Source organism: Oncorhynchus mykiss, chromosome 16 (genome assembly GCF_057628025.1).
Source record: "Oncorhynchus mykiss isolate SJ-2025 chromosome 16, ASM5762802v1, whole genome shotgun sequence".
In the NCBI taxonomy this organism is placed as follows: domain Eukaryota; kingdom Metazoa; phylum Chordata; class Actinopteri; order Salmoniformes; family Salmonidae; genus Oncorhynchus; species Oncorhynchus mykiss.
In genome coordinates, this window is record NC_143037.1 from 49518099 (window position 1) to 49534585 (window position 16487).

The 16487-nt window shown below is 45.6% G+C and overlaps 1 protein-coding gene across 2 annotated transcripts in view; it reads left to right on the forward strand.

Annotated features, from left to right (window-relative positions):
• magixb (MAGI family member, X-linked b) overlaps nt 1–16487 on the forward strand; it is a 49113-nt gene that overhangs the window by 3544 nt on the left and 29082 nt on the right. For both annotated transcript variants that reach the window (XM_036945828.2, XM_036945827.2), the window contains exons 2-3: nt 7836–8125; nt 10482–10598. In XM_036945828.2, coding sequence (XP_036801723.2) covers nt 7846–8125; nt 10482–10598 — 397 coding nt within the window. In that variant the 5' untranslated portion in view covers nt 7836–7845. The remainder of the gene's footprint in view (nt 1–7835; nt 8126–10481; nt 10599–16487) is intronic.

Below are 16487 nucleotides of genomic sequence, written 5' to 3' on the forward strand. Positions count from 1 at the left end.
ATGCATCTTACATTGGGGTTAATGTATGCCACAGGTTTTGAGTGTGTGTGTGTGTGTGTCCATGCTAGCATGTTTGAGACATAGGGAGTTATTTTTAGTTTTTCATCCCACAAGCATTTAATCTTTTATTTTTAAATCTGCCACTGCTGTCTGTTTTGTGTTGAGCAATCCCATGTCCTAGATTTAATAGTGAGTGAGCATCAGAGAGTTTTAACACACGTTGCTGCACAGCTAGTTTGCGTAAATATTCTGCAGGGGAGGTCCAAAAACAAGATGCAGGTCAAGATTAAAATTGAACGCTAGAAGAAACCCTCATTTGCATTTCCTGTCTGTTAAAGAGAGTGGCCTCGCTGTATCCATTCTATTAGTTACACTGATATTTAAGGTCGCTGGCTATTTAACATGCTTTGTTAGGCTGACCTCCAACACGGACAAGCCACTGTAGGATGGTGTAAGATCATGCACCATCAAGAGCATTCTGTCTGGTTGTATCACCGCCTGGTACGGCAACTACGCTGCCCGCAACCGCAGGGCTCTCCATAGGGTGGTGCAGTCAGTTGACTCATCCCAACACATCCGGAGGCACACTGCCTGCCCTCCAAGACATCTACAGCACCCAGTGTCACAGGAAGTCAAGAAGATCATCAAGGACCTCAGCCACCCGAGCCTGTTCTCACTGCTAACAGGTGGAGACAGTAAAGGTGCATCAAAGCTTGGACCGAGAGACGGAAAAGCAGCTTCTATCTCCAGGCCATCAGACTGTTAAACAGTCATCACTAGCCGGCCTCTGCCCGGTACCCTACCCTGAACCTCAGACATTGTCACTAGCCAGCTACCACCCAGTACTTTACCCGGCACCTTGGATACTGCTGCCCTACTGTGTGTACTGTAAATCTGTGTACACAGTGGTGGGAAAAGTACCCAATTGTCATACGTAAAGTAAAAGTAAAGATACCTTAATAGAAAATTACTCAAGTAAAAGTGAAAGTCACCCAGTAAAATATTACTTGAGTAAAAGTCTTAAAGTATTTGCTTTTTATATACTTAAGTATCAAAAGTAAGAGTATTTGCTCAAATATACTTAAGTATCAAAAGTAAAAGTATAAATTATTTCAAATTCTTTATATTAAGCAAACCAGACAGCACCATTTTCTTGTTATTTTAATGTACGGATAGCCAGTGGCACACTCCAACATTCAGACGTAATTTACAAAGCATGTGTGTTTACTGAGTCCGCCAGATCAGAGGCAGTAGGATGACCAGGGATGTTCTCTTGATAAGTGTGTGAATTTGACCATTTTCCTGTCCTGCTAAGCAGTAAAAATGTAACGAGTGCCTTTGGGTGTCAGGGAAAATGTATGGAGTAAAAAGTACATTATTTTCTTTAGGAACGTCGTAAAGTAAAAGTAGTCGAAAGTATAAATAGTAAAGTAAAGTACAGATACCCCGGGAAAACTACTTAAGTAGTACTTTAGAGGATTTTTTACTTAAGTACCTTACACCACTGTGTGTACGCAACTAATAAACGTTGATTTGATTTTGATTTGAGTTGAGATTAGGAGCAGAGAACTCAGATAAATACAGGTTAGAGTTAATGAAGGAAAGGGCTTAGTGCAGTAGAAGGGTAAGATGCTGTGACAGTGGGTTAGATGTAAGGAATAAACCAGAGGTTGATTTATCCAACAGGCTAGGCATCCAATAATGTTGATTCAGTTATACAATACCAGCTTGGCAACAGAAACCACTGTGTTCAATCTTTTCAGTGTGTTCAATCTTTACAAATGCTTTTTAAATGCTTATACCAGGGGCACTTAAATAGTGTTAATGCCTGTAAATGTGTATAAATACAGACCTCGTTCCACCAGCACTTGAAAACGTGTTTTGTCTTAGTTTCTCCTCTTTATAATACCTGAACAAAGTTTTCTGTGATCAGAGTAGATCTTGTCGGGAGAGATAAAGTTACAGCTATGTATAAAAACACGTTGACATGGATGAAGGGTGGCAGATAGATTGACACTAGAAGCACTGAGATACTCAACAGATCTGACAGTCTCTTCACCGTGAAGGCATTGTGTAATATCACTACAGAGGCGATACCAGGTGAGATACCAGGTGAGATGCCAGGTGAGATACCAGGTGAGATACCGGGTGAGATAGCAAGAAGCATGGGGCTACTGTAGCAGGACTGAGATTGGTAATCAGGATAGGCAATTGAGATAGCTTATTGCCTGTGTTGTGTCTGGACCAATGGCCTTTTAAAGTATAGTATATGCTGCTCCAAATGATGCCTGTCTAAATGCTCTCTCCCCCTCGTTTTCTCCAGTCCTGTCCTGATACATCTGCAGAGCGCCACAATTCTTCCATTTTCCAACACACTGCAGAATGTGGAATTCAATTAGCCACTGTCTTAATTGAGGCGTTTTGCTTACACTGTTTTCTTGAAGGTTTTTGAGTATTGTACGCCCTCCAATGTCAATCATAGTGTCTCTTGACTTGTTTAATTTTGTTTTACTAGACCTTGAATGATTGAACTAAACCCAAGGCCTCATCTGAAACGGTGTTCTCTTTAGTGGGGAACTAATGTTGTGAATAATTATCACCCTTGAGGTCTAACCTGAACTGAAAGAAGCGGCAGGAAAATTTCACATGAAATTAAAGATATTGCTTGGTTCTAGGGTCTTTCCATTGTGCAGTTTCTCGCTGTTTGGGGTACTGTTTGGGGTGCTGTTGGGGTACTGTTTAGGGTACTGTTCGGGGTGCCGTTTGGGGTGCTGTTTGGGGTTCTGTTTGGGGTGCTGTTTGGGGTGCTGTTTGGGGTACTGTTTGGGGTACTGTTTGGTGGCATTTATATTACAACGAGAGGGTCATGTAGGTGATATGTGAGTGTGTGATACAGTATGTGACTGTTTGGTTTTGGTTTCATATTAGTATTCAATCCTAGTACTGCCTATTTTCACAGGAGGAAGATAAATGAACTATTTACAATCCGGTATAGTAAATGGATTGTTTAGTATTCAATGCAAGAAAACAAGCATGTCGTATGTCCCTCAGAGCTGAAAAGTACATACTTCAAATGGAGAAAAACAAATGCCTGTTTATGCTTTTCATGTTTTCCCTCTATATGTAGCCTGAAGCAGTAGCTATTCATACTTTCTGAATTAAAGAATAACGATCAGATAGGAATGAAGATTGACCTCCAAGAATAGCTTCCACGGGGAGATGAATACGTTAAGGTCTCTGTCAGGATGGACTGGTATGAAATTACCTCTGAAAGACAAGATGGCAGAACAGATCACTGGGAGGAGGAAGTCTGTGAAATAGGATATGTATTGGTCAGCTCTTCCCTCTGCTAAAGGCCAGCATTTTCAATACGAGGTGCTTTTTATAGTGCTAGATATCCTTGAATCTGTATATTGTGTTCTCCTCTGTCAATCCATTCAGTTGCAGTCTGAAGTATTGCTGTTTCTATTTGTAATACGTGTCTTTCAGAGAGTTATCGACTTACCGAAGGATTCTCTACGGAAGTTGAAGTGTGATTTCTTTTGACAGCTCTTGTGTCTTGCAAATTTAGCGATGTGTTGTTAAACCATCTTTTAACGGGCAGGTTTTCCTAACTACTGACTTCAGGTCAGACACACACATTTTTTTCTTTCTTTAAATATTCAAATGTTAAAATGTTCAACATGTTGTATGTTTCTTAGGGCAACTTTGTTACGAACACAACCAGTTGAAAGACATTTCAGTACAATCACACAGCACTAGAGACAAAGTCTAGGGAACTATGCTGTGTTGACTGGCTGTCTCTGTGTGAGAGAGCGGGACTCAGAGGACTCCGCCTCACCAGAGCTGACACTGTTGTCCCTGAAGCTACCGAGATCAAGACAGCAGCTATGAACACCACACCACAGCGGGCATCTCTTGTAAATGTAACCACAGCCAGAGGCAGAGCCATGCAAAACCCAAACATGGGGGAACCAAAATAGCATTTAAGCATATGTAGCTCAGAAGACAGAAATCTTTAGAGCGTTTGGGGTCTCAAAACGTACTTACATTTAATTGAAACATGATGGAGTCAGAGTAATGCGTTCAGAAAGATGAAAAGATGACATAAGTCGATGCCAATATCATTTGTCATGCGTTATTGTTTTCTTATACCATGGCATTGTTGAATATTTGTTTCTGGTTGTCTTGAAGGGCATTCTAGAGTGTGCATTCCCTATAACGCACGTCAAATTTGCACAGTAGAATTCAATGGTTATAACTACTACAACTACTGTAGCTACACTACATGACCAACAGTATGTGGTCACCTGCTCGTCGAACATCTCATTCCAAAATCATGGGCATTAATATTGAGTTGGTCTTTAACAGCCTCCACTCTTCTGGGAAGGCTTTCACTAGGATGTTGGAACATTGCTGCGTGGACTTGCTTTCATTCAGCCACAAGAGCATTAGTGAGGCCGGGCACTGATGTTGGGCAATTAGGCCTGGCTCGCAGTCGTCGTTCCAATTCATCCCAAAGGTGTTCGATGGGGTTAAGGTCAGGGCTCTGTGCAGGCCAGTCAAGGTCTTCCACACCGATCTCAACAAAACATTTCTGCATGGACCTCGCTTTGTGCATGGGGGCATTGTAAGCGGAAACAAGAAGGGCCTTCCCCAAACTGTTGTTACAAAGTTTGAAGTACAGAATCGTCTGTAATGTCATTGTATGCTGTAGCGTTAAGATTTCCCTTTACTAGTGGCCTAGCCCAAACCACGACAAACAGCCCCAGACAACTATTCCTCCTCCACCAAACTTTACAGTTGGCACTATGCATTGGGGCAGGTAGCGTTCTCCTGGCAACCACCAAACCCAGATTCGTCCGTCGGACTGCCAGATGGTAAAGCGTGATTCATCCCTCCAGAGAATGCGTTTCCACTGCTCCAGAGTCCAATGGTGGCGAGCTTTACACCACTCCAGCCAACGCTTGGCATTGTGCTTGGTGATCTTAGGCTTGTGTGCGGCTGCTCGGCCATGGAAACCCATTTCATGAAGCTCCCGATGAACAGTTCTTGTGCTGACGTTGTTTCCAGAGGCAGTTTGGAACTCAGTAGTGAGTGTTGCAACAGAGGGCAGACATTTTTACACGCTACGCCCCTCAGCACTGGTTAGTCCCGTTCTGTGAGCTTGTGTGGCCTACCACTTCGCGACTGAGCCGACGCTGCTCCTAGACGTTTCCACTTCACAATAACAGCACTTACAGTTGACCGGGGCAGCTCTAGCAGGGCAGAAATTTGACGAACTGACTTGTTGGAAAGGTGGCATCCTATAACGGTGCGACATTGAAAGTCACTGAGCTCTTCAGTAAGGCCATTCCACTGCCAATGTTTGTCTATGGAGATTGCATAGCTATGTGCTCGATTTTATACCCCTGCCAGCAACGGGTGTGGCTGAAGTTGCCGAATCCACTCATTTGAATGGGTGTCCACATACATTTGTATATATAGTGTATCTAGTAAACTTGCTAGCTACTTCAGTGGATGTTGAACACATTTCTACTGGCAAATGAACACATTTCCCGCGGCAAATGTGTTAAATTCTAGGGATAATCAACTTGGAGCTCTATGCGTTCTCTGGAAAATAATGCAACTCTGTGGAAGGTCAGTTCCACTCCGCTACTGCGTCGTGGAACACACCTTCCATTTCATTCACTATTTTCCCTAGAAAGCATAGCCCCTCGTTGATTATCCCTTACATGTGGCATTAGATTGTGTATGCCTTGTTTCATGCTCATTCTGTATTTGGTGCATGTGTTTCATTGATTGGGGGTCTCTTTGTTTGTGTGTACTCTGTGTGGGTGGGTGGAAGGATGTATGGTTGGGAGGTTCAGCTGCAGAAGGTCTCACAGCAGGACAGAAAGAGAGGGAGTGTGCAGAGAGGACAATTAGTGATCAATTAAGAAATAAGCAGAATTGTGGAAACAGTGGTACTGGAAACAGTACCTACTCATGACTTTGCTCTTTTATCAATTCAATTCGCAGACTGGATGAACAGAGGCATAGTGATGAGATGTTTCAAATAAAACAGAACTCATTGGCCCCCATAGAGCAGACCAGACTGTAACCAAGCTCTGGCTCCTGTCGCCCTGCAAGGTCAAACCGGCGACTCCACTGCCAACCCCAGGCTGTGTGGTGCCTCTCTTTCTCTCTCTCGCTCTCTCGCTATCTCTGTCTCTGTCTCTCGCTTTCTCTCCCACTCTCTCTCCCCCTCTCCCCACACCCACGCTCTCTCTATCCCACCTCTCCCTCTGCCCTCTCTCCTCCCCCTTCACTACCCCTCCCCCGTCCTATCAGCTGTGGCGCCACCAGCCAGGGGAGAGGGAGGAGATGAGATGGAAGATGGAGGAGGATACATGGCTGATCAACCAGCCAGTCAGTCAAGAGGAAGTGATTAGGCGTGTCCCTTCCTCACACTATATAAATTAGCGTCATTAGGTGTGCTGGCCCTGGGCAGGTGGGCCTGGGGGGAGACCCTGCTGTCCTCACTTCCTCTGCTAAAAGCCAGTCTTCCTGTCCCTCCATCCCTGGGTCACTAAGTCACCGCATGTTAAGGTATCAACACAGGGAGCCTTCTGTGATAACAGAGAACTCATTATTAGGACAAAAAAATAATTACACAGTGCTTAAACATATCAACTTTTGTTCTCCCTGCCTTTCATTATTTGTCAGTCCCTCAGTACCGTGTGTCTCGCTTAAAATCTTTATGTTGGGCTGTCTCACAGTCTTTCATCCATACACCTACCCCATCCGTCCCTGTGTTGGGTAAGTGTAACGTCTCGTTGTCTCTAAGATCTGTGTGTCTCCTGTGTAACAGTCTGACCGCACTGCTCCCATCCTGTCAGACCGAGGCACTCTCTCTCAGTCACGGTGTAGGAGCACCTGCCCTCTCTCACTGAGCCGCCCACCTGCCACTTCACTGGCTCTCAACAAAGACCTTTTTAAAAGTCAACTGTTGGAAGAGGCATCAAACTTAACTTACCATGCTGTTCTTTTGGAATTCTAGACATCATGCAATTCACAGTGCAACAGTGCAACATGTCCAGTGCAACACGTCTGTTTTGACTGCGTACTCATTTCCATAGGCTGCAATATCTGATTGGAAAGCAAACGTTTCCTCGGCAGGAGTTTCAGTGAACATGGAATAATCGTGATTCTTCATGTCTGGAAAGAGGCATTATAGAAGTATTTTGCAGTAAATGCAATTCTTAGTAGATATAATTGAGACCCAACAACATTTTACTGTCAATTTATTTCAGAATTTTCTGTTTGTATTGAATTACCCATATCAATAACAGGCATTCATTTACAGTACCCTATGAGGTCTCCCTGGCAACAGACTAGATCTTTCCGTCAGACTGCCACGATGGGAATATACCTACCCGTATGTTTTGTGTGTTTATGTTGCATATTGTGTATATACAATAGAGAAAGTGTTCCGTTGAGGTAAAGCAGCATCAGTATTGAGTGTGACAGTTGAGCGCTTGACAGTTTGTTTACTGTATTTCAGTTCGACCCACGGTCAAGTACACAGTGTTTGTATAACACACACACAGTTTCCATGTCATTCTGCTTCACATGCAGGTCCTCTGTACTAAAGGAGGGAGTGCTTGAACTCAGCACAGTCCTTTTACTGCAGTTGTTTTGTATTGAAGATATGCTATGCTCTTTACATGTTCAGTACCTTGGGAAACGTCAGGTTAATGAAATCCTCAGATATGAAATCACACCTTAATAACACGATTGTGTCAGTGACACTGTCTTCCCTGTTTCTGTTTTTCTCTCTCTCCCCTCCTCAGCTCTTTTGCTATGTCTAAGGCAGCCGTGAGGAAGCTGCACTGGCGCTCCAAGGTCCAGGAGAGCTTCATCCCCCTGGTTGGTTCCTCTGGGGAACTGGGGGTGGCGGTGGGTGGCGGAGCTGACTATGGAGAGTTCCCATTCGTCACCTCAGCCCCCGGGGGCGGGTTCACAGTGGGCGACATCATCCTAGAGATTGGGGGTACCCCTGTGTTAGGGATGACACTAGGAGATGTCCGGGGGGTCCTCAACTCCTGCCTCCATCCCATCCGCATCAAGACGGTCTCACCAGGTACTGTATGGCTCGGTATGGTAACTTACTCCTTGGTCTGGGGACACATTGTGAATGCTGCTGCCTCATCCGTCAATCTCTTAAATCGTTGTCCACCCCAACTTCTCCTTCACGTGATAACACCTCCCTTAGGCAACTCATAGAATAACACGCTTCCCAAGTGGTTATCCAAACATAGCTCAATAATCACTGATACTGGAAAAACAAACTTGTCAACAACTGAGTCTAACCACCAGAGTGCCACCAGAGACTCTGGGTTCGAGCCCAGGCTGTGTCGCAGCCGGCAGTGGCGTTAGGGAGTGTTTGGCCGGTAGGGATATCCATGTCTTATCGCGCACTAGCGACTCCTGTGGCGGCCCGGGCGCAATGCACGCCGACCAGGTCGCCAGGTGCAAGCTGTTTCCTCCGGCTTGGTTGGGTTGTGTTTGAGGACGCATGACTCTCGACCTTCGTCTCTCCCGAGCCCGTACGGGAGTTGTAGCGATGAGACAAGATAGTAACTACTAAAAACAATTGGATACCACGAAATTGGGGCGAAAAAAGTAAAATAAGTAAAATGTAAAAATAATATAAATAAAATGTCAGCGTTCAGATGTCTACTGCGGGTGGTCCCGAAAACACAGTGCGTGGAGAGAGGGAAGTGTTCAAATTCCCGATGACACATGTGACAAGGAGTCCAGAGAGGGCTGTGCCGATATGACGATACAGTTGTCTATCACCCTGGAGGGGCCTTGGAATTTATAGAGGGGGGTGGGGTGACGGATGTCTTTGTTAGGTCTGAACGGAGCAATATGTCAGCACTATGTCACCTGACCGTGGCTCCCCATGGCCTTGCTGGGGTAGATTGATGGCTAAATCGCAGGACTGTAAATGGGGCCCTTTAATTCTGGTCCCTCTGCCGCTGGTACATCCATAATCATTCTGAGAGCCAGGCCTCCCTACCTGGGTATTCCGACTGCATGTACTTTGAACAGAGATGGATGGGCTGAGCTGTAATGTGCTGCTGTAGGCCTATACCTCCTCATTTCTCCTCCCCCTCATGCTCCTCCTCTGCCCCCCCTTCCCCCTCCTCCACCTCCGCCTTCTACACATCCTCCTTCCACCTCCTCCTCCACCTTCTCTTCCTCCACAATCCAGGCTGTCAGGGACACCATAGTGTTTTCAGGCTTTCCACCACTAATGATATGATATGAGACTAAGTAAGTGTGGCAAATGATCCCTTCATTATATCTGTGCGACACACAAGGATTAAAGGGCTTGTAGCAACCCTGTCCATGTTTTGACAGACAAACATTATCATTACTGTCTATGATGACCTTGAAAGCGGATGTGTAGGACAACGCCTTACTTAATTGTGAGTGATGTGCCGTGTTGTGTTGTGGTGAAGCCGTGTTCATGGATGTACATCATAGGGGCTCTTGTCTAGTGCATCCTGTTGTTTCTGTGAAAGCAACATAGCTCTGTGAAAGCAAGCACTCCAGTTCATTTTACTCACAGTGTATATGGCAACATTAGTCTGATGTATTTATTTTATATTCATAAAGCACAATGCTGGACAGCTGTTTCACAATGCCAACAAAAGCCTCTCATTATTTCTCCCAGGAAGCTGCAGGCCCGGGTCTTGCGCGTCATACTGACCATATGTGGCGGATCAGGTGTGGTTGTAGGAGACGACCTGTGCTATTACATTTTTTATTACAGAGACGTTTTAATAGCAGCGCAGCGGATTCAATCTGCACTCACATCTGGGCCCAGCCTAGAGCCCAGCCACTTTACCAGAGACAGAGGGTTGGGAAGCAGGGAAGGAGTGGACGTGGTGGTCGTCTGTCAGTGTGACGAGCAGGGAGATGCTCTCAGGCCATCCATAACACCAAGTGACTTGTCATCAGAGGCCATCAAGCACTTGAGATTAAACGAATAGATCAGAGAGTGAAATAAGTGCCTGGGCCAAAAGCCCAGCCTGCTGTGTGACACCTCTGTGTTATTAGGCTATGCATGAGAGGCCGGGAAATAATATATTATGTACTCAGGATGACTGATAAGGTGTTAAGAAGGAGATGTAGAGGGAGGGATTGAGAGGGAGGGATTGAGAAGGAGGGGGTTGGAATGATATAGGGGTAAATCAAAGCTACTGTAGCAATACAGTCTGGGGAATGTTGGCTTGGGTTGTCACTCTCCTTTTGACAGGGTATACAAATATTTACACAATTCGTCAGTTTTTGACTGTTGCGCTGATTTAGCAAGTTCTCTCTGTCTGTCTCTCTCTCTCTCTCTCTCTCTCTCTCTCTCTCGCTCTCCTCTCTTCCCCCCCTCTTTATGTTTCTCTCTCCTCTCTCTCCCTGTGTCTGCCCCTCAGGCTCTGCCTTGTGTAAGGACCTCAGGCTGTATCTGAGTAAGTGCTTCACTCCAGGCTCCATGGACAGCCAGCTTCAGCAGGTCATCCGGGAGAACCTCTACCTCCGAGCAGTGCCTTGTAAGTCCCATGACGCTGTGCCCAATACCTCTCCCTCTAACTGTGCCCAATACCTCTCCTTCTAACTGTGCCCTCTACCTCTCCCTCTAACTGTGCCCAATACCTCTCCCTCTAACTGTGCCGTTACCTCTCCCTCTAACTGTGCCCAATACCTCTCCCTCTAACTGTGCCCAATACCTCTCCCTCTAACTGTGCCCGTTACCTCTCCCTCTAACTGTGCCCAATACCTCTCCCTCTAACTGTGCCCAATACCTCTCCCTCTAACTGTGCCGTTACCTCTCCCTCTAACTGTGCCCAATACCTCTCCCTCTAACTGTGCCCAATACCTCTCCCTCTAACTGTGCCCGTTACCTCTCCCTCTAACTGTGCCCAATACCTCTCCCTCTAACTGTGCCCAATACCTCTCCCTCTAACTGTGCCCTCTACCTCTCCCTCTAACTGTGCCCAATACCTCTCCCTCTAACTGTGCCCAATACCTCTCCCTCTAACGGTGCCCTCTAACTGTGCCCTCTACCTCTCCCTCTAACTGTGCCCAATACCTCTCCCTCTAACTGTGCCCTCTACCTCTCCCTCTAACTGTGCCCGTTACCTCTCCCTCTAACTGTGCCCAATACCTTTCCCTCTAACTGTGCCCAATACCTCTCCCTCTAACTGTGCCCAATACCTCTCCCTCTAACTTTGCCCGCTACGGACCCCTGTTGCTGTAACTTGCGAGTCCCCGTTAAGTCCTTGGCAGCTATGCCCTCTAAATCCGTTGGGACGCTGTAATTGTGAGCTGCACCTCTGTATCTGTTCCAGAGGCTGTAACATGGGTATATAGTAGTGATGTTGGCCTGCAGTAAGATGAGTCCATTATAGGTTAGTAAGTACTTTTTAATAATAGAAATAGGAATTAGTATCTCTATGCTCATTACATATCTGGACATCGCATCTGAACATTTAAACACTTCAACAAGTCCCTTATCTAATACATTCATTTAGATTTAGAGTAGACCTACATGGCTGGCACTATGAAAACACTGTTAATTGGTGTGCGATCACAATCAGAGTCGGGAAAGCTGTTTTTGGCACCTCCGTGTGTAAATATATGCACATAGGCCATGTGTTGAGTGGATTTAACTAGTGATTTGTCAACCCTGGCTTCATCAGTCAAAAATTCAATTACAAGTCAAGTTTAGGTGAGAGAAAGCACCTAGAGGAATATTCCCCAAGACATTTCCATGGCAACTGTCTGTATTGTTACACTGTTAACTTTATCCAGTATGGCAGTTAATCGCCAGGCTTGTATCGGTAGCTTTTTCTGTCTTCATTTTATGCTATTTCACAGGTTCATGTCTGTAATCTCTTTCTTGTTTGGTTACATATTAATTTTCTTTTTATTTTGTATGCGTTTTCATCTATTTATATAGTTAACCTCAATTAATTTGTTCAATGATAATGATTTAAAGTTGCCTAAAACATTTGAAGCAAAGACTTCTGGGTATACAGAGCGTCGGTTGCTCTCTCAATCCTCTCTCTAAAGGCCAGAGTGATGTCACTGTGAGAGTGGACTGGAGAGGACTATGGTGTGGATTTCTGTGAAGCTCTTATTTTGGTGTCATATCACTGACTGGTGTAATATCTGTCTGATAGGTTTGGCTTGTGTCATGTTGTCTCTCTTAAACTGTCATTAGTCTGCCTTGCGGGCTGGACACAGACCACTCTGGCCGGCCATAGCCTGGCCAGCCCACGGCGATGGGGAGTTTGGCGCTAATCTCTTGTTTAGCCAGGAAGTAGGTCATGTGGAACAGTCTGCCAGACCAGTCAGCCTCTCCACCACGTCTCTCTCACACACACACACATACACACACACACACACACACACACACACACACACACATGCAGGTTAAAACTCCCGAGAATACGCAAGAAAAACAACAAAACATTCTGTGTCTTTGAGCTTTGAACATTGAGACCTACAGGACATTCACATAAAAGAGGCATACACATTCTCCAAGCCAAAGTCCTTTTACATAACAATTCCATTGGTCCAGTTTGTAATTAGATGGGGGGTAGAGGTGATGGATCAGTCTGATCTTTACTCTGTAGCATCTGTACTATAAATATGTCCAGCATTTATGGATTATGGATTAGAGAGCCTTGTGTACAGCCGCCCTGGCGCAGCTAGACCCGGGTGTGGATAGACTTGTGACACAACTTCCTGCCTGGCTCTCTAAGTTGGAGTGACAGCGAGGCGGCACGCTCATCCCCTGGCTGTGTAATCCTCTGATCTGCAGGAGATGGATGACACAGTAAGATGCCGCTGCTCTCCCGCTCTCCCTTCTATACCAACATAGACCAACACTGTAACAATGTCGAAATCCTAGTTTAGCCCACTTGCAAAAACACGAGAAAGTCAGCTCAAATGACACTCTTGTATTACTTCCTGATATACATCTCTGCTTCTCCTAATATTCCAGGACACAAACAACCTATTAGGGGGTATGAAATGTGTTATTTACACACATGTAAAAGCGTTGAGGTAAATGAAGCTAGTTAGCAACTGTAGATCACAGACGGGGGTGATTGGTGTATCAATTGAGTCAATCTGAAAGCCTCTTATGTACTTTGCTAGGCCTGATTTACTGTCTCAGATCAATATGTTTTTAAGATGAGGTGGCAAACCGTGGCCTAGCTGGCGGTTAGCAGTGGATAATAAGTTGCATCCTATTATATTCATGTTTTTTTGGATGTATTGCTTTTTTAAACAAGTGGTTCATGTTTAGAATATTTTATTTTGAAATATATGCAAAAGGAAAAAAATGTGAATTGCTATTTGAACAAAGTCAGTGTGAGGATATTCTCACTGTATTTGTCTTTGGTTCTTAGAAGACCTGAGAAATAATGGATGTGCATTTTGCTTTGAAAGTATCTCAATCCCCTCGCTATTTAAAACATACTGTGTACTCTACTATGCATTATGTTGCCCCTGGCAAGAAATATGTTTACACACAGTGACTCTTCATAAGAGAATGACATGAAAAAAATGAACGCTAAACAGAATTAAGTAAATGCAAGTCATTTATCAATAATTTCGAGGCAGAATTAAATGAAAAGCAGATGTGCGTTCGTGCCTCGGGGGAGGACGGGCCTCGGGGGAGGACGGGCAGTAGACAGCTACCTAACGTCTCTATAGGTTGTTGTGGTGCATCCAGTCATTAGACAGAGACACAACATTATCATAATTCATTTGGGAACTACACTACATACCACTCTCTTCTAGGAACTATTTGTACGTATGTCTAGTTGCATCAAACTGTATGTGTCTCTCTTATCTGCCCTTTACGTTGCATAGGATGACTCAATTTCAGGAAAGACTCAAGGACAGCTGAATTCTTTACTATCCCCAGTAAAGAATGGAGTGATCTCCATGAATTCTAAATTACTAACATATAAAAACGGTTGTATTATTTACATTATTTTCCATTTGGTATATGTTGGCCTGTAGTGATGTTAGCCTGTAGTGATGTTAGCCTGTGGTGATGTTAGCCTGTAGTGATGTTGGCCTGTAGTGATGTTAGCCTGTAGTGATGTTAGCCTGTGGTGATGTTGGCCTTTGGTGATGTTGGCCTTTGGTGATGTTGGCCTGTAGTGATGTTGGCCTGTAGTGATGTTGGCCTGTAGTGATGTTGGCCTTTAGTGATGTTGGCCTGTAGTGATGTTGGCCTGTAGTGATGTTGGCCAGTAGTGATGTTGGCCAGTGGTGATGTTGGCCTTTGGTGATGTTGGCCTTTGGTGATGTTGGCCTTTGGTGATGTTGGCCAGTGGTGATGTTGGCCAGTGGTGATGTTGGCCAGTAGTGATGTTGGCCTTTGGTGATGTTGGCCTTTGGTGATGTTGGCCAGTGGTGATGTTGGCCAGTAGTGATGTTGGCCTTTGGTGATGTTGGCCAGTAGTGATGTTGGCCTTTGGTGATGTTGGTCAGTAGTGATGTTGGCCTTTGGTGATGTTGGCCTTTGGTGATGTTGGCCAGTGGTGATGTTGGCCAGTGGTGATGTTGGCCAGTAGTGATGTTGGCCTTTGGTGATGTTGGCCTTTGGTGATGTTGGCCAGTGGTGATGTTGGCCAGTAGTGATGTTGGCCTGTAGTGATGTTGGCCAGTGGTGATGTTGGCCAGTGGTGATGTTGGCCAGTGGTGATGTTGGCCTGTAGTGATGTTGGCCTGTAGTGATGTTGGCCAGTAGTGATGTTGGCCTGTAGTGATGTTGGCCTGTAGTGATGTTGGCCAGTAGTGATGTTGGCCTGTAGTGATGTTGGCCAGTGGTGATGTTGGCCAGTGGTGATGTTGGCCTGTAGTGATGTTGGCCTGTAGTGATGTTGGCCTGTAGTGATGTTGGCCTGTAGTGATGTTGGCCAGTAGTGATGTTGGCCAGTGGTGATGTTGGCCAGTGGTGATGTTGGCCTGTAGTGATGTTGGCCTGTAGTGATGTTGGCCAGTAGTGATGTTGGCCTGTAGTGATGTTGGCCAGTGGTGATGTTGGCCTGTAGTGATGTTGGCCAGTAGTGATGTTGGCCTGTAGTGATGTTGGCCAGTAGTGATGTTGGCCAGTAGTGATGTTGGCCAGTAGTGATGTTGGCCTGTAGTGATGTTGGCCTGTAGTGATGTTGGCCTGTAGCGATGTTGGCCAGTGGTGATGTTGGCCTGTAGTGATGTTGGCCTGTAGTGATGTTGGCCTTTGGTGATGTTGGCCAGTGGTGATGTTGGCCTGTAGTGATGTTGGCCAGTGGTGATGTTGGCCAGTGGTGATGTTGGCCTGTAGTGATGTTGGCCTGTAGTGATGTTGGCCTGTAGTGATGTTGGCCTGTAGAGATGTTGGCCTGTGGGGATGTTGGCCTGTAGGGATGTTGGCCTGTAGTGATGTTGGCATATAGTGATGTTGGCCTGTAGTGATGTTGGTGATGTTGGCCTGTGGGGATGTTGGCCTGTAGTGATGTTGGCCTGTAGTGATGTTGGCCTGTAGTGATGTTGGCCTGTAGCGATGTTGGCCTGTGGTGATGTTGGCATGTAGTGATGTTGGCCTGTAGTGATGTTGGCTAGTCAGTTTTGCCCACTGTGGGTTTGATCATGACAACTTCTGACTCCTGTTCTGTCTTTGACTGACAGCTGTGTCTTGGTGTTGATAAGAAGCTCTGCTTAATTACCCCTCTACTCCTAAAACTCCTCCAATCTCTCTCACTCTTTCTCCCTCTCTCTCCCTCTCTCTCCCTCTCTCCCCTGGCCCATGGGATCAGTGGGGGGCCTGAGGGGAGACGCATGGAGGAATATGTCAATAATCCCAGCTATCTCCTGCTGACATGTCATATATATCTCAGAGGAGGGCATTGGTAATGAGTCCTAGCCCCACACACACACACACACACACAAACACACATTTCCTACTTCCTCAGTATTAGCATTAATGAGTCTACTCTGTCCTGAGGGGAGGAGAATAATTCTACACACGTCAGAGGCCATCAGGAGATTTTCTATCAGATGTTTAATTAGAGACAGAGCCTCATCTTCTGTTGCTGATTGGGACGTATTACCTCGCTCTAACAGGGTATGAAGAGGAGAGGCAGGCAGTGTTGTGTGTCTGTGACATTGTAGTGTGGAGTGCTGTGCCCTCACTGATGGTGAGACAGCAGTGCATTAATCATATGTTTTATGGAGTAACTGGGTTTGACTCCCTCCTACTGGCCCCACTCTGCTATGATACAGTATGTGCTCCTCCAGGAGAAGGAGAAGGACAGGAATTTGACCGTAGCTTGTTGTTTGGAGGGGATTCATTTCAGACTGAGGCCTGATTAGGGTTTCTTTTGGAAGGTTTACAAGCAAGTTTCACCCATGCTGACATGTAACAAGTAAGTAAT